The 26,630-nt window shown below is 37.3% G+C and overlaps 1 protein-coding gene across 6 annotated transcripts in view; it reads left to right on the top strand.

The window, feature by feature from the left end:
- The window catches only part of arhgap9.L (Rho GTPase activating protein 9 L homeolog), a 69,611-nt gene extending 44,365 nt beyond the window's left edge, over window positions 1-25,246 (top strand). For 5 of the 6 annotated variants that reach the window (XM_041582535.1, XM_018247460.2, XM_018247462.2 and 2 more), the window contains 11 exons: window positions 47-134; window positions 2,199-2,294; window positions 2,442-2,540; window positions 5,963-6,083; window positions 6,545-6,664; window positions 8,136-8,234; window positions 9,413-9,490; window positions 10,163-10,216; window positions 12,956-13,090; window positions 13,370-13,475; window positions 23,532-25,246. In XM_041582535.1, the coding sequence (XP_041438469.1) occupies window positions 47-134; window positions 2,199-2,294; window positions 2,442-2,540; window positions 5,963-6,083; window positions 6,545-6,664; window positions 8,136-8,234; window positions 9,413-9,490; window positions 10,163-10,216; window positions 12,956-13,090; window positions 13,370-13,475; window positions 23,532-23,721 (1,186 nt within the window). In that variant the 3' untranslated portion in view covers window positions 23,722-25,246. The remainder of the gene's footprint in view (window positions 1-46; window positions 135-2,198; window positions 2,295-2,441; window positions 2,541-5,962; window positions 6,084-6,544; window positions 6,665-8,135; window positions 8,235-9,412; window positions 9,491-10,162; window positions 10,217-12,955; window positions 13,091-13,369; window positions 13,476-23,531) is intronic. The other variant, XM_041582536.1, reaches the window with a different exon arrangement.
- The last annotated feature ends 1,384 nt before the right edge of the window (window positions 25,247-26,630 follow it).

Here is a 26,630-nt window from a genome sequence, read left to right as displayed (position 1 = left end):
AAAAAATGTTGTCGCATCTGATTAAATATTTTTTTTTTTCTTTAAGAAAAAACTGGACTACATCTTGGATGGTTTTGACAGGAAACAGTCTCATGTTTTACAAGGATCCAAAAGTACAGGCACCTTCTGGTTGGGTAAGGACATATCCTTTAAGCTGTAATATTTAGGGGCCAATTCACCAAGCTCAAGTGAAGGATTCAAGGTAAAAAAACTTCGAATTTCAAAGTGTTTTTTGGGCTACTTCAACCATCAAAGGGGCTACTTCGACCTTCGACTTTGAATCGAAGGATTCAAACTAAAAATCGTTCGACTATTCGACCATTCGATAGTCGAAGTACTGTCCCTTTAAGAAAAAACTTCGACCCCCTAGTTCGCCCTAGCTGCTGAACCCAATGTTAGCCTATGGGGAAGGTGCCCATAGGCTTGGCTAAGTTTTTTTGGTCGAAGGATAATCATTCAATCGTTGGATTCAAATCCTTCGAATCGTTTGATTCAAAGGATTTAATCGTTCGATCAATGGACTATTCCTTCGATCGTTCGATCGAACTTTTTGCGCAAAATCCTTCAACTTGGATATTCGAAGTCGAAGGATTTTCATTCCCCAGTCGAATATCGAGGGTTAATTAACCCTCGATATTCGACCCTTGATGAATTTGCCCCTTAAACTCATGTTGGGATCAATGCGAAGATTTTCTTTCTTTTTTATTTACACTGTGTGTGTTAACCTGCCTTACAGGGATGGAGTTCATGAGTAAAATTTAGGGGCAAATTAATAAAAATGTTACTAAGCACTTTACTGGGAAGTAGATGTTTCAGTTTGTCATAATGTGTTCAACTGCTTTGAGCAATCAAATGCCATTCTGTTATGTGGGGTATTAGAGCACAGTAGCAGCACTGACCTCTAACACCCATCCAAATGGTTAACCCTCAATGCAAAATAAGGGTGTATTAATGATACTGAAGCATTAATGATACTTGAAACATTGCAACAGGCAAAAGACCTTGTGAAATCTGAAACAATTGGTATTTTACTATTTAAATTGAAGTTACTGCTTGATAAAAAACCCACAATTCAAAAATCTATCCCTTGCTGCTGTTTTCAAATAGCACACCATACTGCTTTCCAAAAGCAGTTTTGAAAGCCAGGCCGCCAATTTTTAAACTTAAAAATGTATTCATTAAATGATATACTTCTCAGTAGCACCATCTGCTAACAAGCATGCTTCCTAACAAGAAACTCTGACAGCAACTAATGTATCAATTTATGACAGTGCTCATTATTTTTGGTGTACTATGTGAAAAAAAATGAAATGAACTGCTTCTTTAAAGGAGAACTAAACCCTAAAAATGAATGTGGCTAAAATTGCCATATTTTATACACTGAATTTATTGCACCAGCCTAAAGTTCCAGCTTCTCAATAGCAGCAATGATCCAGGACTTCAAACTTGTCACAGGGGGTCACCATCTTGGAAAGTGTCTGGACACTCACATGCTCAGTGGGCTCTGAGCAGCTGTTGAGAAGCTAAATTTAGGGGTTGTCACAAATTATCAAGCAGGAAATGAGGTTGGTCTGTAATATAAGCTGATGCTACAGGTATAATTATTAAATTCTGATGCTAACTGCACGGTGCTGCCATGTAGTAATTATCTGTATTAATTACTAATCAGCCTTATATTGTGACATTTATATTCTATGGGGCACATTTTCTAATGGTCGAATATCGAGGGTTAATTAGATTAGTTAGTTAGATCTTCCCTGCTAAAGGGCTGTGGTTGCCTTGGGCTGGTACAGAAGCCCAAAACATAATGTATAACATTTCTAGCGACTTCTTTAGTTAAAGGGGAACTGTCGTGAAATTAAAATTTAATATAAACTTCATCATCCTGAATCTTTCTAAATACGACCAATTAAAAATTCTGTACTATAATCTGCGTTGATCAAGTTTATCTAACTGTCAATGACTATCTGACGCCCAACTCCTGCATGAAGAGAGAATGAAGAGAAACAGATGCTGAGAGAGGAATAGTGAAGATAAACTTGATTATCTCAGAAACTATGCAGAATTTTTAATCGATTGTATTTAGAAAGTTTCTTATTTCAGTATGACAAAGCTTATATTAAATTTTAAGCTTTAATTCAGGTAAAACATATTGTTTATATGATTTATTGTACAAAAAACTTTTTTATTGGTTTTAGAAACCATCCAATAGTAAACCTGAAAGCAGCATGGACCTTAGAGGCGCAACAATTGACTGGACTCAGGAGATGTCAAGTAAAAAAAATGTAATCCATGTAAGTAATGATAAACTACAGAATTAATGGAAATTTAAAGTATATCAAAGTGTGTAGATATTATCAGAAAATCTATGGGTTCATTGCTAAAAAAATGATGTGACAACTGTATGATTGATTATAGTCTTTGCTCTGTATCCTGTACAGCTTCGCATGGTGACAGGGAATGAGTACCTTCTGCAGTCTGACAAAGATCTCTTAATTCAGGAGTGGTATGATGCCCTACAAAGAGTCATTGAGAGACTGGTAGGTGACCCTTTTAAAGAACATAATTTTTCAATATCATTTTTAAATGTATGCATTAGTTTGACTATCCTGTCAAGCCTACTGACTGAAAATAACTCTAGTAAATCTATTAATGCCCTGTTTTTTTCATTGTGCAATCAGCATAAGTTGAAAGTTGCCAAAAATGTTTAAAGGGATCCTGTCATCGGAAAACATGTTTTTTTCAAAATGCATCAGTTAATAGTGCTGCTCCAGCAGAATTCTGCACTGAAATCCATTTCTCAAAAGAGCAAACAGATTTTTTTATATTCAATTTTGAAATTTGACATGGGGCTAGACATTTTGCCAGCTGCCCCTGGTAATGTGACTTGTGCCTGCACTTTAGGGGGCAAATTCACTAAGCCGCGAAGTGCCGAACGCTAGCGTTAATTCGCTAGCGTTTGGCATTTTCGCTACTGCGCAAATTCACTAACGAACACTGGCGTAGTTTCGCTAGTGTTACTTCGCAACCTTACACCAGGCGAAGTTTCGCTAGCAAATTCACTAACTTGCGCAGTGTACTGAACGCTACCTTTTACGCTAGACTTCCTTCGCCACCTCAGACCTGGCGAAGCGCAATAGAGTAGATAGGGATTGTTTAAAATAAAGTCAATTTTTTTTCTAAGTCCCAAAAAACGCTGGCGTGTTTTCTACATGATGGCTGATAGGCTGAAAAAGATCGAAAAATTTTTGGGGCTCCCCTTCCTCCCCCCTACATTTCCTGACTCATGGCAACTTACCTAGACAGTGGGCACATGTGTAGGGCAAAATAAAATTTTTATTTGCTGATTTGAAGGTTTTCTAGGCATTTGTAGTGCAGATACGTGTTCCTCCATTGAAATTTGAATTTCGCGCCGTATGCAAATTAGCCTTCGCTAGCGTAACTTCGCTTTATATAGCGAATCAACGCTAGCGCAACTCCGCAACCTTACGCTATCCCTGTGCGCAACTCCGGATTTTAGTGAATTTGCGGAGCCCTGGCGAAACTACGCCTGGCGAAGTGCGACGAAACTACGCCTGGCGAAGTGCATCTTAGTGAATTTGCCCCTTGGAGAGAAATGCTTTCTGGCAGGCTGCTGTTTTTCCTTCTCAATGTATCTGAATGTGTCTCAGTGAGACATGGGTTTTTACTATTGAGTGTTGTTCTTAGATCTACCACGGAGCTGTTATCTTGTGTTAGGGAGCTGCTATCTGGTTACCTTCCCATTGTTCTTTTGTTTGGCTGCTGGGGGGGGGAAGGGAGGGGGTGATATCACTCCAACTTGCAGTACAGCAGTAAAGAGTGATTTAAGTTTATCAGAGCACAATTCACATGACTTGGGGCAGCTGGGAAATTGACAATATGTCTAACCCCATGTCAGATTTCAAAATTGAATATAAAAAAAAATCTGTTTGCTCTTTTGAGAAATGGATCTCAGTGCAGAATTGTGCTGGAGCAACACTATTAACAGATTAATTTTTAAAAAAATGTTTTTTTCCCATGACAGTATCCCTTTAAGATATTCCCAGGGTGGGACTGGGCCCCAGACTTTATGAGCCCTACCCAGATCCACTCCCTGTGGATGCCGGCGACACACTCCCACCCATCCACAGCAGTACGAAGGAGGAGCAAGTTGTGCATTGCTACATGGGCAGGGAAGGGGGGTGATGGTGGCTTGGTGAGGGACACCTGAGGTTGCAAGGGGAGCCCTTCAGATTGCAGCTGTGCACCCAGGAAACCCCAGTCTGACAATAGTCATTCCTCCTAACCCCTAAAATATTAATAAGTAATAGTAATTTTGCATGGAAATTACTACTGAGTCTTTATTAGTGAATCATCTTTCAGGTTTGAAAAAAATCAATAAAATTTTGTCTAGGACAACTCCCATTGACTTCAACATGAATGCAGCAGCTTTTTAGATGCCAAATTTTACAATTGAGTTTCTTTTAATTTTTTGTACTTAATAAATCTTAAAAATTTGAGTTTAGGTAAATCTGATTTGAGTTCTTGAGTTTATCCCCCAAAAAACTTGATTGCAGTAAAAATTCTAATTTAAATGTTGATAAATCACTCCCTTAGAGACTGATGTGGATGATGAACAAGTGTAGCATAACATATCGGCATATAAATAAATGATCATCAATAATTACAAGTGCCTTCCGGGATAACTAAAGTACATATACCTCTTGAAAATAATCTTTAAACGGGCAGTATACCCCCCATTTTTTAGCATGAGTTCAATGAATAGGGTTTGTGCTGAACATACTTTTTCCCTAATATTTTTATTAGGAACTATATATGGTTTTTGTTATTTGCACAAACTTACACTATTCAGTAAAGGTACGAGCATCCAAAGCTTGTGTATAGTTGAGCTTGTCACAGCTGTGTCCATCACAATCCTTGTGTGTGAATGTGTTTACTGACACAGAGGAACCCTGAAGCTTCACTTTGCAGGTGGCGATAGCTTTAGGGTTCCAACAGGCAGTCATTATATGCAGTGTGCTTGCATCTAAACAACCATATGCAGACTCAGCAAAATTGAGTCTGAAATTGCACTTTGCACACTGTACTTGCGTTTATATGTGAACCCTTAAAAGCATTTCATAACACAGAGGTTTCTCAATGCACTGCTGATTTGTTTTGATTATGCTTGAATGAACCAGGAAGAAGACTGTGGGGCAAATTCACTAAGCAGCGAAAATGCGCTAGCGACGCCTTCGACGCACTTTTCGAAGTTTCGCCAGGGCGCCGCTAATTCACTAAAATCCGAAGTTGTGCTCAGGGAGGCGAACGGTAGCGAATTTGCACTAGCATTAATTCGTCAAGCAAAGTTACGCTAGCGATGCCTAATTTGCATACGGCGCCAAGTTAAAGTACAATGGACGTATATGTAGCAGCAAATACATTACACTACACAAGCCTGGGAAACCTTCATAAAATAAAATAGAGTTGTTATTTTGCCCTACAAATGTGCCCACTGTATAGTTTAGGTGCCCCCAAAAAATTCACGATCTTTTTCAGCCTATCACCCTTAAAAAAGGAAAAGACGCCAGCAGTTTTTGGGACTTAGAAAAAATTTCAACTTTTTTTGAAGCAATCCCTATCTACTCTATTGCACTTCGCCTGGTCTGAGGTGACGAAGGCAAGTCTGGCGCAAGATGTGCAAGTAAGTGAATTAGCGTACTTACGTCCCATTCACCATAGCGCAATGGCGCCTGGCGTAAGGGTGCGAAGTAGCGCTAGAGTAGGTCCACTTTGCTAGCAAATTTACGCCAGCGCCCGTTAGTGCATTGGCGAAGTTACGAAATGACGTCACGCTGGCGGATTTGCGCCAGCGTTAGTAACTTCGCCCTTTAGTGAATCTACCCCTGTGACTTTACTTGCAAATCTGCTTAATGTCTTGTCTATTATTATATCAAATCAGGAAAGAGAAAACCCACTGGATGACATCATTTTAAGGAGAGCGGGTAGTGTGGAGGTCCTGGATGGCAGTGGTGGGGAGGAAGAAGGTCCTCTGAAAACCAAAGACAATCGAAAATTCTCCTGTATGTATAAGAATGTTTATCAAAGGTCGGATTTTAGTGGTTTTAGAGGTTTTTGAAACGAAACTCTCAAACTCTAAAACTAACAATGTCATGGAATGCATTAAAAGTTCCAAATGGAAAATAATGTGCTAAAAAATTCTAAAATTCAAGATCCTTGGACAATTCCTATCGAAAAAAATCCTGAAAACCTATAAAAGTCGGAATTGATTTAAAACAGTCCAATAGGATCAGCACAACTCCCATTGACTGCTATAGGACCTTGACAACTTTTACCTGGCGAAGTTTTGTATTAATGGTTTTCGTGGTTTTTACACTTAATAAATCTCAAATTTTTAGAACATTCAATTTTTTTTAAAAAACACACATTTTTAGAGAAAATATTGAAATTCGCTTGTTAGTAAATGGGCCCCTAAGTGAAGGCAACACAGCCTACTGATCAACTATATGTATCCTATTTCTAGTATCTTGGGTGAGTTCGAATCCCTCAGGCTTAGACAAAAAGAAAGTGAAAACAAGGCTGAAGAAACTGTTGGTAAGGAGACCTCCACTGCAAACTCTTCAGGAAAAAGGCCTTATTAAAGGTAAAAGATGTTAATGGCCCAACTGCTTGTTCTCTCTGCGCATAGATAGCAAATTATCCTATGTATCCTCTTTATGGAATTCATAGAAAATACAGTTTTACCAACAAAGTGTACCATATTTTTACGCATAATTGTTATGCTGAAAGTGCTAAAATGCTGAAAGTGAGCCTTAAACAAGAATTTTCCTATACAGGTATGGGATCCGTTATCCAGAAAGCTCCAAATTACAGAAAGCCCTTCTCCTATAGACTACTTTTTAACTAAATAATCCAGATTTTTATAAACTATTTCCTTTTTCTGTGTAATAATAAAACAGTACCTTGTACTTGATCCCAACTAAGATATTATTAATCTTTATTGGAAGCAAACCCAGCTTATTGAGTTTAGAAGATTAGAAGATTTTCTAGTAGACTTTGGGTTCCAAATTACAGAAATATCTGTTATTTGGAAAGCCCCAGGTCCCAAGCATTCTGGATAACAGGTCCCACACCTGTATAACAATTTCCTGGTAATTGCTCCCAGTTATAAGGGGAAATAAACAGGAGCAGTTGGTTATGTTGGTAAGTAAAGCCTCCTGTTATCAGTCCGTGCTACAAGGGACCTGCTTTATGCTTGAAAGGCTACTCCATAGCAGAATAATATCATTACTTTCTGTCAGTTCTTTTTGTTAGAGGCAAGGTAGGCAGTATATTTTTTTAAAAGAAAGTGCTCAGCTTGCTATAACTCTTCCAGAAGTAGAATGCTCAAAACATGACTCAGCTTCCATTTAAGAGCGTCCGTAACAGAGCAATTCACCCTTTCCATCCATCCTTCCTGTATAACATATACGAGGAATCACTTATCCAAAAATCTTGAATTATGGAAAGGCCATCTCCCATTTTAAACATGTTATTCAAATTTTTGAAATGATTTCCTTTTTCTCTGTAATAATAAAACAGTAGCTTGTACTTGATGGTAACCACGCTGCATGAATCCATACTGGTGGCAAAACAATCCTATTGAGTTTATTAAATGTTTTTTTTTTTTTGCAAACTTAAGGTATGGTGATCCAAATTATGGAATCTGGAAAACCCTAGGTCCCAAGCATTTCATATAATAGATCCCATACCTGTAGGAATATTATGGTGCATAGTTATTTTAGGTACCAAAGCTGCACAGTTCAGAACTTAAGTCTTTTTTTAAGCTTTTGCTATAGCATAGAAAAGGCTTGTAGATTCAAATCAATGACATATTTTTTTATCTTAATTAATTTCCAGTTTTTTCTATGGAGTTTCATGTGATGAATTGTAAGATTAGTCTTTCTCATTGAATTGCATCTAGTTGTACGGGAAAATCTGGAATTGAATTAGAAGATAAGCTTTCCTCATTAAATTGAATGTGGCCCAGTGTTTCAAAACTATGCTAATCAAGATGACAACATATAAAATGCCAGAACTTTACACTGTTTGGATAATATTTTCCTCTTCCACAGATCAGGTTTTTGGATGCCGCCTGGATGCTCTTTGTCATCGAGAGAACAGTACAGTCCCTAAGTTTGTGTGTATGTGCATAGAGGCTGTAAATGAGCGAGGTATAAGTATATTTTTGTGTATTATTGGCACTGATTTAAAAAAGTAAATTGAGTCTAATCCAAAGTCACGTTTTCCTATAAATACTCTTTATGTGTACAGCTCTTATTGTATATACAGTAATTGCTTCCTGTGTTGTAGGTACTACTGAGCATTCTTTTGATGTAATCAAAGCAATTGTCCATCAGTCATGTTATTATTATTATAATAATAGCTTTAAATCAGTTCAAGGGAGAGCTGTGAAGGGATACTACATTTCATCGAAGCCTTTCATTCCCCTTAAAGAATGACCCAGCCATCTGATTACCCTTCTCTATAAGGGAAGTGTGTGTAGCCATATTACCTTTATTTGCCTGTTTGGTCATTAGGACTAATGAGTAGACTGGACCATCCGTAGTCAGTTTTACCTTACATAAATATAGGACAAGCTAAAATTTGTTGTCATTTTATGACAATTAATATTATTAAATGCATAATTTAACATAGTTACGTTGGGTTGAAAAAGGACCAAAGTCCATCAAAATCAACCCCTCCAAATGAATCCCAGAGCAAATACCTACACACACCCACTAAAACTATATATACCAATATCTATATTAGTTGTAGATTTTAGTATCACTATAGCCTTGGATATTATGCTTGTCCAAGAAATCATCAAAGCCCCTCTTAAAAATCAGACATCACAACATCATCCAGCAATGTATTCCACAAACTCACTGTCCTCATTGTGAAGAACCTCCTATGCTGCTTCAAATGGCCAGTGGTCCAATGATCCATTTTATGGAAAAACAGATCTCCTGCTAGTGGTCTAAAATGCCCTCTGATGTAGTTATAAAGTGCAATAATGTCCTCTCACAAGTGTCTTTTCTCCAGAAAAAACAACCCCAACCAGCTCATTTATATCCTTTTTAGGACGTTTTCAACTTGGTAAACCAATTACCCCAGTCAATGTCTGGATAATTGAAGTCTCCCATAATAATAACTTGACCTAGCATGAAGCAGCCTCCATTTGTAATAGCAGTTGGGGTTTTCAAGGTGGTTTGTAGCATAGACCAATGATAATTTTCTTTGTATCTTTTGATAGTAATTGCCTAGTCAACAGAAAGTATAATGCCTGTCACTATAAATCTGTGAATTCTACATGTATATATATATTGATTTCTACTTTTGCTGTCTGCAGGTCTGGAGGCTGATGGAATATATAGAGTCAATGGTAATTTGGCAACTATACAGAAGCTGCGATTCATTGTTGACAGAGGTAATGTATTAAGGATATGTATTAACTTCAATGTGTTCAATGATAGACTACAAAATGCATCTAGTAAAGCTTATTTGCAGTCCTGTTAACAATCAAACTATTTAAAAATTATTTTAACAATACAATGATTCATTAGTGCTTTGAAATAGAGAAACATAATAAAAATATGATTTATATAGTTTTATATGCCCACAGTTACGCAAATCCACTTACAAATATCAACTCCTGTGGCCACATTCACAGCAATAACTATTCAACAAGTATTTTTCAAGGATAGTAGACCATACAGTATAGTATTGCAGGGTGTAAGGTACAAGAGCAGTTTTGTTGAGGTTCATCTGTGGAAGACTTTTCACCCTAAAACTTTGTCTGTTGGGTCTTTCATAAAACTTTAATTCCTTACACTCTTCTATCCTTGAAAAGAATTGTAGCACCCCAATGACCAATTGATATTTTGATATAGGTTACTGTGCATATTTGGCTGGTGTGTGTAAATGAGCTCCAGTTTCCAAGACATTTTCAGGACAGAAAGACAATGATATAACATTTTGCCAGATATTTTAAATAAGGAAACACAATATTCAGGGTGCACTGGAATTGTGGTCATTAACTTTACTGTTTGGCTAAAAACTCCCTTGTAATCAACCAGTAGCCCCAAATGTTCTCTTACAGAAAGGGCAGTAACAACGGATGGACGGTACCTATTCCCGGAGCAGTTGTCCCAAGGTAGCCACATAGCTTTTGCACTGTGGCTGTGTCTGTTAGTTATAATGTGCCCGATAACCACTGCTTTTGCTTTGCTTTCCATGACTAAATACATTATTGTCTTTTACAGTATGTCTGAGAATTCTATACTGCTACAAAGCTTTGCACTTAAACATATTGCATATCTGTGCATATTCTGCTATTGAGTAAAGCTTGGGCTAATATCCTTTACTTCTTAAGGAATTATTCTGGAATTGGCGCAATGTAGTTCTCATCTAAAGGGATTCCAAACCTCAGTGGCGTAACTAGATATTACTGGGCCCCACAGCAAATTATTTTTCAGGCCCCCAAAATGTTTAGAGGTTGACTTGTTTCTCCAATATTTATTGTAATTGTATATGAATTAGGGCCTCATGGGGCCCCTATACCTCCTGGGCCCCCCTGCAGCCGCAGGGTCTGCTTCCTCTATAGTTACGCCCCTGCCAAACCTACCTGTAAATATCAGTTCATCAGTACTAAAGTAGTAAAATGTATACACAAAACTGTACAATACATGAAATAATGGAGTTTTATACCATCTTCTCTCTTATTAAGAAGCACACAAACACGCATCTATATACTAAATATATTATCAAATACATGTGGAGAAATGTACTAAGGTGCAAAGTTTGCTACTGGTCTAATCACTTATAACTAAAAATTAGCAAGAATACTTACTGGCCACCTGTTTAAAGGGGTTGTTCACCTTTATAACACCTTTTTAGTTCAGTTGGTTTCAGATTCACCACACATAGAGACTTTTTTTCAATCACCTTCTATTTTTGACCATTTTTGTAATATTGTAGTGTAAAGTTCGAATCTGAAAAGTTGAAAATCTGAAAACATCTCAAATGAAAAAGTGTTTGGGAGGTGAACAATCCCTTTAAAATCTTATTGTTTGCTTTGGGTTACTGCACCTGACCAAAATGTGTATAAATGTAAAATGTACCACGCTTTAAAGGAGAACTAAAGCTTAACTAAAGAAGTAGGATAGACATGTTATACATTGTGGTTTGGGCTTCTGTTCCAGCCCAAGGCAACCACAGCCCTTTAGCAGGGAAGATCTGTGTCTCCAAAGATGTCCCAGTAGGTACATAGGTCACCTCTTTAGAAGTCTGAGAAGGGTATCATGTGAATAAGGAGCTACTAGGAGAAGATTCTGCTCTGGAGCCAGATTTTTGTGTGTCCCCGCTTAGAGAAGTGCACTCCTGGACCTTTTCAACTGAGTTTGTCTAGCATTTAAATACAGTTGGGAAAATTACCAATGCATCTAAAAGACATTCCATGCTATATACTGTAAGACTTTGCATTTGTATCTACACTTGGGGAAAAAAAGCTTTGTAGCTGTGTCTGCTTTATCTGTGCTATACTGTATAAGTTCTTAATATGGTCCAGACCTTTGGCATCTTTTATAATCACATAAGTTGGCTGGTAACACCCACTGCTGTAACACTGATGAAAAAAACGAGTAAGTGGTCAGCAAATGCTTCCATGTTGTTTGTCCTGACATTGCATATGCCAAGCATCTCAAAAGGTTCCTATTCTCTCTTCAGGGAAGCAACACAAACAATAGGATTAGAAATTTATGTTCAGTTATCAGGAGATCCCCCAACCGCAAAGGGGACAGGGAGGCCCACAAAGTATCCCTCCTCCCTGCCTACACCCATGCTTTCTGATCCATTAACTCAGAGGTGTGGGAGGGAGAGCAGAGTACACCTATATTATCCTCTGTATTATGGATGCACTGAATCCAGGATTCTGGGTATGATTTGGCTTTTTCAGCAGGATTCAGTTGAATCCAAGTGCCTGGCTAAACCAAATCTGAATCCTTAAAGGAGAACTATAGCAAAAATGAAAATTTAATATAAGCGTCAGCATACTGAGATAAGAAACTTTCTAAATACAATCAATTAAAAATTCTGCACTGTTTCTGAAATAATCAAGGTTATCTTCACTATTCCTCTCAAAACAAATGTTTAGTCTCATTCTGTCTTCATGCATGTCCGATGAATGATCCAATATATCTTATAGGGGCTCCCTTTGCCTAGAAGAAGTATTAGAGCTCACTCTATTAAAATCACCAGACATCATGTCTCTCTACATGCAGAATTTGTGCAAAAGGCAGTTATTTTGTTAGAGTTTGTTTGTACTGGAATCAGTTATTTGAGTGAACTCTAATACATCTGCTAGGAAAGGAAGCCCCCCTATAAGATATATTGGATCATTCATCTGACACCCAACTGCTGCATGAAGACGGAATGAATAGAAAGAGTTGCTGAGAGAGGAATAGTGAACATATACTTGATTATTTCATTAAACAATGCAGAATTTTTAATTGAATGTATTTAGAAAGTTTCTTATTTCAATATGAGGAAGCTTATATTATTTAATTTTTGCAATAGTTCCCCTTTAAAATCATGTAACTGCTCTTCACACAAACAAGGGAATTGTTCTTTTTACCCTTTTTCAAGGATTCGGTTTGAGATTTGGCCGAATCCTTAATGAAAGATTCGGCCAAATCTCAAAATAGTGGATCCAGTGCATCCCTACTCCATATACAGTATTTCCCATACTTTATAGATAAGACAAAAGAGAACAATATCAATTTCTTGTTGCTGCCTAATGAAATGACACGTGCGTATGCCCTATACATGTAGGCATCTAGAAGATCTTTCCACATCCCATTCTGTTCTGTTGACTTTTGATTTCTGGTTTGTTTAGAGGAGAAGTTGGACCTCAGTAGCAGTGATTGGGAAGATGTCCATGTGATCACTGGGGCTTTGAAAATGTTCTTCCGAGAGCTTCCTGAACCCCTCATTCCATTCAGCATGTTTGACCAGTTCATAGAAGCAGTCCGTAAGTAGACACTCATGTTGCTATCAATTAGTACAAAAATATCTGCCATAGTCATTTGTTATGCATCAAGGTCCAGTTTCTATATTAGACCTGGCTCCTTTCCACAAACATATGAGATATTTCTAAAGCTGATCACAAAGGCTCATCCATTTAATATACAAATATCAGCTCACTTGGCTTTTCATTTTGGCTGATCAGTGCTTGATCACTTCTTAACTGGGCACAATACTGTATCTAACAGTAATGCACTGAACACTACATTCTTGATTCTTTGTACAGAAATTCCAGATCTTGACGAAAGGATAGAAACTATTAAAGAGCTAGTGAGTGTCTTGCCAGAGCCTAACCATGACACATTAAAGCACATAACCTCTCATCTAAAAAGGTAAGAACGGAATACTCCTATCCCCCTCACTTGTAACTAATTCTGTACCCAGTGGTCGTGCTCAACTCGTATTTTTTTTTTTGCTAAAATAATTTTTTGCATCTAAAAGCTAGCACGTCATGTAGAAGTCAGTGGGAGTTATGTAAAATGTAAACTATTCATTCTATTCAAGTTTTTCAATCATTTTTGAGCTTGTAAACATGATAAACATGTATTTGAGCTATTGAGCTATTCAGGTTTTAACATGATGTTATTCATTCGAGTTTTTTTATATGTGGATTTTTTCATAATAAGGTAACATTCATGGCTTTTAAGATTGTGTATGGAAACCAATGCCATTCATCTACAGCAAAGTGAATAGTTGATTATTATTAATAACACACACATGCGCAGTAGAATGGTGAACACTGTATAACAAACATACAAATAACATACAATTGTTTAAAGGGGCTGTTCACCTTTAAATTAACTTTTGTTATTATGTAGAGAGTGCTATTCTGAGACAATTTACTTTTCATTTTTGGTTTCCATTTTTCATTTTCATTTGTGTTTTTTGAGTTATTTAGATTTTTATTCAGCTGCTCTCCAGTTTGCAATTTCAGCAATATGGTTGCTAGGGTCCAAATTCCCCCAGCACCAAAGCACCAATTTAAATGCGAGACTGGAATAGCAGAGGGCTTGAATAGAAAGACGAGTAATAAAAAGTAGCAATAACAATAAATGTGTAGCCTTACAGAGCATTTGTTTTTAGATAGGGTCATCTGAAATCTGGAAAGAGTCAGAAGAAGAAGGCAAATAATGCAAAAACTATGAAAAATAAATAATGACCAATAAATAAAGACCAATTGAAAAGTTGCTTAAAATTAGCCATTCTATAACATACTAAAACTTAACTTAAAGGTGAACCGCCCCTTTAAAGATTTAGAAGTTCCTGCTTACATCCCCATTAAAGCATGGCTTATGATGTGAGAAAAGAAACAATACCGTGTGGCAACCCTGGAAACAGAATAGGCTAAATACTATACAGGTATAGGATCCCTTATCTTGAAACCCGATATCCAGAAAGCTCAGGATTACGGAATGGCTCCCATAGACTTCATTTTATCCAAATAATCCAAATTTTTAAAAATGATTTCCTTTTTCTCTGTAATAATAAAACAGTACCTTTTACTTGATCCCAACTAAGATATAAATAATCCTTATTGGAAGCAAAACCAGCCTATTGGGTTTATTTAATGTTTAAATGAATTTCTAGTAGACATAAGGCATGAAGACCCAAATTATGGAAAGATCCGTTATCTGGAAAAACCCCAGGTCCCGAGCATTCTGGATAACAGGTCCCATACCTGTACTGACTTTATATTCAACATTAATTAGGGATGCACCAACTCCAGGATTGGGTTAGGATTTGCACATGCAAATTAGGATTTTGATTCTGTTCGGTATTCAGCCGAATCAAGCCAAGTTCAGGGCAACCATAGGTCCATCTGACTTTCAGACTGCCTTTCCAATGCCCCATTGATGGTGCTTCTAAGTTGGAATCTTTTCTATGCTCTTTGATTTTACTGAGACTGTAGAACAAGCATACACAGTATTCAGTTAGGTACCCCTTTAATTGTATATGTTTAACTGACTTAAATCAATTACTCCCCAGCATTAAAGGGGTTGTTCACCTTCCAAATACTTTTTTTCAATACAGTTTTTTTTTTTTTTAAAAAAACTCAGTTTTCAATTTTTTAAAATCTTTTACTGTTTTTTTCCAAAATTGTTTAAAGTTTAGGGGGTTACTAATCACATGTTGGGTTTCTGAAGTTTGTGAGGTTTTCTATACCTTGAATAAACTCACAACTTGAATGTTTTCTTATTTATGAAAAAACTCGAATGCAAAAAACTTGAATCGGTGTAATCGGGGTGAAAAACTCGAATTGACGACATGACCTCGACAGGTTTTAGCTGGTGTATTTTCAGATCAAGCTATTTCCAGCTTCGGGGATTTATTATCTTGAAAAATATGAGGTTTTTTTTAACCCAAAAGTTCGAGTTTTTTCTTAAAACTACCCTCGAAAATTTGAATTTTCGGGAAAGAAAACAACTCAACCTTTGATAAAATAAATAACCCCCTACATGTTTGTGTCTCTGGTGTTTCAGTCTGTCAGGTCAGTGATTCAGGAACGGATTCTGAACCAATGGGAAACTCTCCCTTCATTACTGGCATTAAAGGCCGCTGCAATTGTTTAAATAAATCAGCTTTGCCAAATTAAGATGGTCAAAAACGAATAACTGTTTTTCACCTAAAGATTGGTGCAATGTTTTTGTCTATTTTGTCATATGCCTCTAGGTGGCAGCAAAAGTAAAGAACTGTAAAAGAATTCCAAAATGCTGTAGCATTATTTGCATATGTGTGTTTATGATGTGTGTATTAATTGTCACATTTTTGGAGGTGGCCATTTATGGACCCAATTTTTTTACTCAAAAATATGTTGAAATGATGCCTTACTTAGGACCCCTGGACCTACCAGCAACCGCAGTCTGCTTTTTCTATTGTTGGACTACTTGCTTTAAGGGGTTGTTCACCTTTAAATACACTTTTAGTGTGATTTAGAGAGTGATATTTAGAGACTATTTACAATTGATTTTCGTTTTGTATTATTTGTGTTTTTAGTTATTTAGCTTTATATTCAGCAGCTCTTCCGTTTACAATATAAGTAATCTGGTTGCTAGGTTACAAATAAGCCTAGCAACCATGCATGCATTTGAATAATAGACTGGAATATGAATAGGAGAGGGCATTCATAAAAAGTATTAATAATAAAAAGTATTAATAACAATAAATGTGTAGCCTTACAGAGCATTGTTTTTTTAGATGGGGTCAGTGACCCCCATATGAAGGCAAATAATTCAAAAACTATAAAAAAGAAAAGTTTCTTAGGATTAGCCCTTCTGTAATGTACTAAAAGTTCATTTAAAGGCAAACCACCCCTGTAATTCTCTTATGAGCCGTGTACGATGCAGTTCCCATTGACAACAATGACAAGTATACAGCAGCAATTTCTCTGTTGAATCTCTGTGGTTTTCCCTGACAACTCATTCGCCTTGTATTTTACTGACAATATGCTGTGCATTTTTATGACTTTTTACATTTTTATTGTCTTAAAATGGGTTTGGAATTTTTTTTTTGCCACAGATTGTTTTATAAAAAGGCTGTAATGGACTTTTGGGGGAATTTCTTATTTTTATTTATATTTCAAAAAAGGGAATTTCCGGAAGTTGCGGCATTTTCTAATGATCCAGGTAATGACTTAATCATATGTAATTATATCATGTGATTAAATATATAAGATAGTTTCGAAATCTGTTGAGCCTGCTTCCAGTTAAGCAGAATTTGAAACAGAACATTCTACCAACTTTTAAAGTTACAGTTTCTATGTGTGTGTATTTGAGTTTTTAACTTTACAAATGAGCCCTATAGTCTTAAGGGTATTATCAGGCGCATACATTAGCATACTCCCCCCCCCCCCATTTTTCTGCACAGGCCCGGACTGGCAATCTGCGGGTTCTGGCAAATGCCAGAGGGGCTGCTATAAGGTGCCATAGAAAGTCAGTATTCTGTGGGCCGGTAGGGGCTGTTTGGACCTCTGTGTGGGCTGATTGGGCCTCTGCATACCTGAAATGCCAGGGCCTATTTTAATTCTCAGTCCAGCCCTGGTTCAATTTCTGCACCTCCTGCACACCCGACATCCCCCGGCACATCTATATAAATGCCTGGGGGCAGAAATGATGAGGTTCAGGATCAAGACATTTATGGGAGTGATGTTACTGCGGCTTTTGCTGCCCATATAGTTACAGGCAATAGACAATAAAATATTGCACTCCTGTTTAGTATTTTAGGAAAATGCATTTTTGGCGCCTCCCATCTACAAGCCAAGACACATTTTCCTGACTAAAGAAGAAAAGCCACCAGATATCAGACCTGTTAGGAGTAAACGGGCAACAGGTGGTGGACCTCCACAAAAACTGAGAAAGTAGTGGGCACAGAAGGTTATTTGGTGCAGATTTTGTTTGATCAGAAAGTCTTGCCATTTGAGGCTTGCATCGTCTAGCTTGCACATCTAATTTTGCTGCAATAGAACTAATCTGCAAATTCTTTGCTTCTAATTAATGCCAAAAGCATTGTGCTGTGTATACAGGAAATCGGTACTTTAGTGGTGAAGTGCAAGTGACTTCCAATCACACACACACTTCCTGAGCAACAACTAGCACAGGAACTGTTAATAGAGAGTTCCTGAATACTACAAATGTGCTTTTGGAGTACAAAATATTATCACATCTACCTCTTCAGGGCTTCTTATGGGCCATTTGGTTGGGAATCTAATTGGTTGAGTTTCTATTTCATAGCAATATTTGCTATCTTAAGGTGGACATATACACAGATTTGACTGTTTGTCCAGTTTGACTCATTTTGACTCATTTAGTCCACAAAAAACAGAATGTAGAGCACAGAGCACACTATCCTCAAAACAAAAACAACAAAATATTGTTGCATTAAAAAAATTCAGACTAACCTACAATGCCACTGAAATGCTTTCGGTTGCTTGCTAAAGCTCATCTCATATGTGTGCCCAAATCATACAGCATTTATGTGCTCAGTTTAGGGACAGTTAAGCAGATATCCAAATGGGTCTGTACATTTTCAGAAGCATTTTACAATTTTTCTTTGAAATTTATCATGCAGGAGCCATGGAGGTTATATATATATATATATATATATATATATATATATATATTTTTTGTTTGTATACTCCTGACGAAGATCCCTGTGGGGGATCGAAACGTTGAGATTTAATAAAGAACCTTTTATTTTTGACTAAAAACCCTGTGAGTGCCGCCTTTCTGCATACATATATATATATATATATATATATCGTTCCAATCGGGGAGAAAAAATCGTTTGGTTTGGACTTTCGCTTGCTTTTTTCGTGTTTGTCCCCGATCCAATTAAATCGTGTTTTTTTTAAATAAAAAAGCTAGTTTGGTCAGACTTTTTTAATTAAATTAATCAGAAAAATTGGCATTTTGATGAATAAGGCCCCCCAATGGGTATTTCAACTTTATCATCAACTTATCAGTATGATGTAGTCATTTTGTATTCTAAGACAATTAGCAATTATTTTTCATCTTCAGTTTTGGACATTTAACATCTATATGGTATCAGGGGTGTAAATACCCTGGAGGAACAATTATTAGCCCTGGTGGATCTTTCATCATCACCATTAATTAGGGGTGGATGGGAGTAGTTGCGAAACTTCTTCTTAATTTTTTCAAATCAGCCTTTTACTCTCATACTTCCAGTCTTTCCCCTGCGAAGTGCACCTCTATCATGACATTATTGATACATTAGATTATTGCAGATATTTAGTCCATTTATGAGCAGTTTCACTGCATCTTAATGGATAGACATACTTAAAATCTTACATTTATGCCTTTTTATCTGCTGGTACTAAACAAAATCACACGGTGTGAGATAAATAATAAAAAAATTGCTAAGAGAATGACTCAACCGGATGGAGATATTTCTAAATAAACAAGCCTCAAATAAAGCCGCCTACACTGGCCCCACAGGGATTCTAGAAATGAGAAAGCACTTGCCAAAAGCCCAGGTGATATTAATTTAGAGCTCTGGGCTGGTTTCCCCCAAGCTGCCAAGTAACTTTGATGCACTCGTGTATTTCCACAATGCAGTGGTGTGTCACATCGTGAAGGGAGAGGGCTTTTACTAAAAGATTATCTTTTGTTTGCATTAAAAAGAGCCAAAAGAAATAAAAAAACATCATGTAAGAGAATTAAACAAAAACAGACAGCAGACTTGTTTCTGGTGTAAAGTTTAGGAATTCAGAGAACCTATAATATACAGTGAAATACAATGATGGGATCCAATGCACTGTTTTTCTGTCCAAGGGTGTTTCTGCAATGAGGCATACCATGCCTTAAAACATATAAGCATTACAACAGTTGGGCTGTATTGGCATCAGTTGTGATGTATGATAGCTTAGTAACAAGTAATTATTTTCGTATTACAGGGGAATTAAAAATTGATCAAAGGGAAGACTACTTGGTTGTTTAAATGGGACATGGAAATAGGGTTGACACTGGCATCAATACATTTCAGGGCTTTCTAAATAAAAAGAATAATCCCATACCTATTCCAATTATGATAAGGCTGTTTTAAGATAAAGGGGTTGTTCACCTTTACAATAACTTTTAGCATGATGTTGTAGAGAGTGATATTCTCAGACAAATTGCAATTGGTTTTCATTTTTTATTATTTGTGTTTTTTGAGTTATTTAGCTTTTTATTCAGCAGGTCTCCAGTTTGCAGTTTCAGCTATCAGGTTGCTAGGGTTCAAATTACCCTTAGCAACCATGCATTGATTTGAATTAGAGACTAGAATATGAATAGGAGAGGTCCTGAACAGAAAGATGAGAAATAAAAAGTAGCCATAACAATAAAGTTGTAGCTGTTTTTTAGATGGGATCAGTGACCCCTATTTGAAAGCTGGAAAGAGCCAAAAGAGCAAAGCAAATAACTCAAAAACTATAAAATACAAATAATAAAGACAAAATGCAAAGTTGCTAGGAATTAGACATTCTGTAACATACTAAAATTTACATAAAAAGTGAACCGGCCCTTTAAGCCCCATTTTAAGGCCAACATATCTTCACCCCTAAATTTCAATTTCACCTCCAAGCTGGGCTTCCAGGTGTATTTAGGGAAACAATTAGTCAATAAGTCCAAATCTATTCTTAACTAGTCTAAAGACTTCACCCCCATTCATGTTTTGAAAAAGTAGCACCCTTGCAAGCTAGAGAGCTAAAGAGGCTTTAGCAGAGATCATGGAACGGAGCTAACACTGATATAGAGGGACCTTTGGCCTGAAAAAGATTTATTTCACATACAATTTACTTTCAGGCAAAAAAACTGAACCTGGAATAAACCAAGATGTTTGCAAGCCTGAATATGTATGAATTGTGTACAGCATCAATTAAATACATAGAATACCAATTATTTGATGGTGGTTTTATATGTTTTCATAGAAAAACCATCTATATCTTTCCTTTTAGGTGTTGGCCCAATATGCAAGGCAACTCCCAATTAGCAATGCTGAGTAGGAGGCTCGGAGCACTTTTCTCCAAATCTGCTGAGAATCACCCACCTCTATGGTGTCATATGGTGTTATGCCTGAGCAAAGCCAATACAGAAGAATAACATAGTATTACATTCTTTAAAGGAGAAGGAAAATGTTCTTGCATTCGGGTGTGCCAAATGTTAGGCACGCCCAATTGATTTATTTACTTTGCTTATTCGATGTACCTTAATTAATCATTGCTGTATCAAAAATGACAAAGTGTTTATATAATCCTAATGTCTCAATTGTACCCTAACCTTTTAGTTTGTAAACTCTAATCTCTAGGTCCTTCTAACCCCATTGTACTCTGTAATCCTTGTTTGTTATTCCCTGTTTGCTATAACTGCAGTAAAGCACTGCGTATTTTAACAGCGCTATATAAATAAATAATCATGATGATGATTTACTTACCTGAAACCCTGGGCTGGTGCTCCTATTAGCAGAAAACTGCACCAGCCCAGGGTTATTCCAGCGAGCACCAAGGAGTGATCCTTTTCCGTCTTCCTCTTTCTTCACGCATGCGCAGTAGAACGAAAAGCCAAACTTTAACTAAAAAGTTGGCTATTTCCTTTCACTGCGCATACGCAAGGGCGATCCTGGCCCCTCCGCCGCCTAAAGCCTGGAAATTCGCTCTTAAAGTACCAGGAGCAGCATTTTTGCTGCCCCTGGTACCTAGTGGGGCGATGCCGCCTGAGGCGACAGCCTCAACTCGCCTCATTGGCGAAGCACCCCTGCACATACGTCTGCCCTGGGAATTTGAAGAAAGAAGAAGCCGGAAGAGGATCGTTCTGTGTTGCTCACTGGAATAACCCCGGGCCGGTGCAGTTTTCTGCTGATAGGCCACTTTCCTTCTCTAACAGTTGAACTAGGCATCCACTGCATTACATTTCTAAAAAACTTGTAGAATCCCATTACATTACTAAAAGTTCAGAAACGATTCACACGGGGTAAACTTAAATCCAACTTAAGCCTGTGTTGTTTTTCTTTTAATTAAACTTTTTCAGGCACAGGAGGGTACCACTGAATACTAGACCTTTAACTCACAAGCACTAAATTATTATCATCTGTTGTTTATGTAGTGGTGACACATTTACGCAGCACATTACAAAGGTTGTTCATCATTCACCTCAATGACACAGACCATGGCAGGAGTCTTTTATTAACCCTAAATCCCACAACATATCAGGTTTTCCTATTTTATTTAAGATGTGTCCTTTGTAGGAATTTGCAGTACACAGCACAGTTGGTCTTACACCTGATAAACACATCCTGTAAACTTGATCCTGAGTAAGAATTGTGGGATGAAACACTGACCTATAATCATTTCACAAAGCTTCAGAAAACTGGAGGATTTTAAACAACATCTTGCCTGTAAAATTCAGATATTTTGTGCTCACTTAATCTGATTCAGATTATCTACCAGTGCAATATTACTGACATCATAGAACAGTTTCTAATAGCTAAGAGAACATTTGTTTAGTAGGAAAGAACTATTGATAAGCAAGTCCATGGGCTGCAAATTTAAAGAGGAGGGCATGTAAGTTGGTCTTATTACTTCTACATGGTTTTTCTGTCTTTTGTGTATGCTGGGCATGATATTTCAGCATCCAAGTGAGCACTGCTGCTTGGAGATACCTGGCATAATTATAGTTAATAAGTTAATTTGCAAGATTTAAAACTCTCACCATCTTTTCTACCCAGATAAGGGACAAAGGGATACTGGGAACTGTAGATTGTTAGAGCTTTTATATAATCTACAAACTATTTCAGCCGTTGAGGTTGAGTTACCAGCCAAGTAGTTATGTTCCCGTTACTCTGATTAATATTTTGTGTTGAGTCATTTTTTTTAGTCTTCTTCCTGCCTCCCCCTGTAGCAGTCTCATTTCTCTCGGGTGGGGAGCAGCTGCAGAAGACTCTTTCTAAGAGCTAAATTGGCCAGCATGATTCAGGGTCTGTGGGAAATGACATAGAGCTTGACTTGCTTCCTGGAAGAGATTCTTAAATGATAATTTCATAATAAATAGGATTTCTTAAAGTAAAGCATGCAACGATAAACGTGTAGTAAAAGTTCTCTCAAAACAGCATTTTCTACAACTGTTTTACATTGTAGAGTGCCAGCTGTGGTGGCATACAAATGTGCTGTGCACTGAGCAGAATGTTTAAATAACAGGGTAGATAAACTGAATATCCTCCACATGTGCCCAAAAAAAGACTGATTGTGCACTGAGCACCATTACCAGCCAGGTACCATAATGCATAAGCTGTCATTGCTGAGACACACAGGGGGAAATTTACTAAAGGACGAAGTGGCTAATGCTGGCGAAAATTTGCCAGAGTGACGTCATTTAGGCACTTCACAGATTTACTAACGGTAGCTGGCGTAAATTCGGAGACTCTGGCGCAACTTCTCACTCTAACGCCAGGCGAATTTTCCTACATGTGTAGGGCAATATAACAACTTTATATAATTTTCAGTACCCTGTGCGCAACTTCGGATCTTTGTGAATTAACGTTGTCCAGGCGAATCTACGCCTGGCGAAGTATTTCGATGCGCGCAAAGCCTGCGCTGTCGAATTTTCACCGGTTAGTGAATTTGCCCCACAGAGGGAAAGGAGCTCCATGACCTGTATAAATGCACTTAGGCTTTGGTCTCATTCTTCTATATGATCATGGAACTCCTCTGTGACTTATAATATCCCTATTTTTTACAGTAGGAGTTACTCTATTCACTATAAATGTAAAGCATCCCCTCCTTTGTTTGGAAGCAAATGAGAGCGTGATTTGTAAATTCTACAGAATATTTGAAAAATTTGTTCTTGAGAACTGGCAGCACTTCCTAACCGCATTATTTATTTGCCTGTGTTTATTTTCAGAGTAATGGAGCTCTCTGAAGCAAACCGCATGACCACTCAGAACATTGGGATTGTTTTTGGACCAACGTTGATGCGACCAGAAAAGGAGTTGTTTTCCAACATTGCAGCAAATATGGTATATCAGAACCAAGTAGTGGAGCACTTTCTCACTTACTACAAGGAGATCTTTTCAGATGGTCCTGAGGAGTAGGGACAGAACTCTGACCTTTAGTTTGTGCATTTTTCAAGCCTAAAATCTGTCATTGAAGATATTTTCAAATTTTGGGACATTACAATAATCTGCAACTGAGTCAGCAAATAAATGCAAGCTCCGGAAATGACCCTTGTCTAAACAGCATAATCTAATTTAGTGGTTGCAGTTTTTACATTTTGAAATATCCAGCGCTGTGTATACATGGAATGCTCTAAAAATAAAATATACTTACATGGCAAGGGTTGCAGATAAAATGAGACTCACCTTTATAATGAAAAAAATAGGATGGTTATTGTCCATTGACAAGTTCTTCTATAGCATGGACCACCAGAAATAAGTCTTGCCTCAAGATGAGCGGCTATTAAACAGAATTAAACACTGGAAGATACTGTCTTTGGATTTATTGACTTCTATAGCCACTTCATATGGACATTCTATGCAGCAAGCAAGAAACATTCTACTGTATGAAAAAGAAATGTATACAAATACATACAAAGTATGGGTCATTTCTGTGCTTCAGTCACAGTCAGACAACAATGACACGGTTTTTGAGCCAGACTGAGTATAATACAAACTAATTAATTATACTGATTACTGTAAAGTTTATATGACTTCAGAAATGATGTTTTCTAGTTCAGAAGAAGACGGTTTCCCTCAACCAATTAAAAGTAGCTGTGTATGGATTTGTGTTTGTATTGACTGGGTTTGAAGGCTTCTGTTACATGAGTCATTTCCAACCACAGTGTCCATTTGCTTATAATCAATGGGATATTTAATATTATCACTTTCCTTTAGGTACCATTTGTCATAGCACAAGTAGCACAAGATTTTTTATCAGTGTTTAACCTTAAGGGTCAAGGCACATGCTCAGATTCGGGAGATTAGTCGCCCGGCGACAAATCTCCTCTTCTTCGGGGCAACTAATCTCCCCAAACTGCCTCCCGCTGGATAGAGTATAAATCGCCGGCGTGATGGCACTCAAAGCGCTTTGTTTTCTGAAGTTGGCTCACGAGGAAACTTCGGGCGACTTCGGAAAACAAAGCGATCTGCGTGCCATTCCGTCTGCGATTTACATTCTAGCAGGCAGGAGGCAGTTCGGGGAGATTAGTTGTCCCGAAGAGGAGATTTGTCGCCTGGCGCCTAATCTCCCCGAATTTGAGCATATGCCCTGACCTTAAAGAGTTTTAATGACTGAACTTTATCTGCATTTACTGCCACGTTGCCATGTTGTCTATTTGGGCTGCCCAATGCCCCATATTCTTACAAGGGCAGCAGTAGATAGTGGAAATGGCATGAATATTGGATTCATTTGTAGAAAGTTTTAAAGAGAGTTTGGCCCAATGGTATAAGCATAAGTAACACAGGATAATTATGTAATGTGAAATGTAGTCATCAAGTTCTATGCAAGTTCTAACTGCAAAAAAAAATATCATAGAAGTCTTGTAAGGTGGTATATTATCTGGTAAAATTCACAAGTTACTGTTATGGAAAACATAAATAAAATAAACATTTAAACCCATCACCCACTGTAATCATGCTGTTGTTTAAATCTCATTCTTATCAAATATCAGCTCATTTTGCAGGCATCGCATTAACAAAACAAGCGTGCTTCATGATAAAATTCTTTAATCATTGGCATGTGCAAAAACATTGCAATATTTCCTTTGAAGTCTCAACTGAGAACATAAGCTGCAGCCAGAACACTCAACCAACTCTTTCTTTTGTCATCTTACACATTTAATAGTCTTGATATTATGTTTGTCATATTTGAATCACTGGTATGAACAAAAAGACCAATCGCAAGAGGGTAACTGTTTAATCTAGTACTTATCTCTTGGTTGTAGTTAATAAAACACGTTCCCTGGTATTTCAGTTCAATTGACATGCATGAAAAGGTTTTTAGCATTTTTTGTGCAAAAAAAAAAAAATTGCAACACAACTGAACACAAATTAGACAAAATGGCGCAAATGATAAAAGGTGACAAAAAAGATATCTCTCGATTCAATTACAGATTTCCATATTGCAGATTTTCCTCAGTCGAGTTTTTAATAAGATTTGGCCTAAGATTGGAAGTGCAGCACTGTCTTACCAAGCATTTAATTCCTTTCTCCAAACCCAAATCCTTTAGTCTATGGTTAGGGTTGTTGTATGTTTGCAAATGTGTGTGGCCAGCTGCCAAACCTTTAGTCAGCATTTGATAATCAGAGAAAATTTTACATGAGATGACATTATTAGGATTTTGTGTTGGTTTAGGGATGAGAATGTTTACTGAAACGAGACATTTAAACAGATATTTTCTCAAGTTTATTTCTTTTTATGAAGTCAAGAAGCTGAGAAAAAGGGAATTTGCTCAATTTATTACCCATTAGCGTTGCAAATATTTAAATTATATATATATATATATATTTTCCATTGGGGGAAATACTCAAGAGACTAATGATTTATTGCCTCTGCTTTATCCTGATCTTAACCTCTCTAGAGCAATTATCCTAGCCTTCCCACTCTACAGGGAAACACTCACAAGCGATAACTTGGAAGGCACAAACCACATAATTTTTTGTGTAAAAAACAAGAATGTCCGGTACATTATACTCTTTTAAATATAGAAGAAATGTGCTTAAAAAAGAAATGCTTTGGGTTGATTTATTATAAATCTCTGCAAAACCCTACTAGTCCATCTGTTCCACTTCCTGCTGCCTCCTTTTCCAGGCCGTGCAGGGGAACCAATCAACAACTAGGCTGACATGATTAGCAAGTGAAGCCTGTCTTTGTTTGTGTGACTCCAGGGCTGTGATTGGCTGTCCCCTCCTACTGTGCTTTTGGGAGGAACCGTTAAGACATACCCACCCCTCAGTTAAAACATTGACAGGGACCGTAGCAGATCTATTGGGGGCTCCAATAAACG

This window comes from Xenopus laevis, chromosome 2L (assembly GCF_017654675.1).
Source record: "Xenopus laevis strain J_2021 chromosome 2L, Xenopus_laevis_v10.1, whole genome shotgun sequence".
Classification (NCBI taxonomy): Eukaryota; Metazoa; Chordata; class Amphibia; order Anura; family Pipidae; genus Xenopus; species Xenopus laevis.
This window is presented reverse-complemented; position numbering and strand designations above follow the sequence as displayed.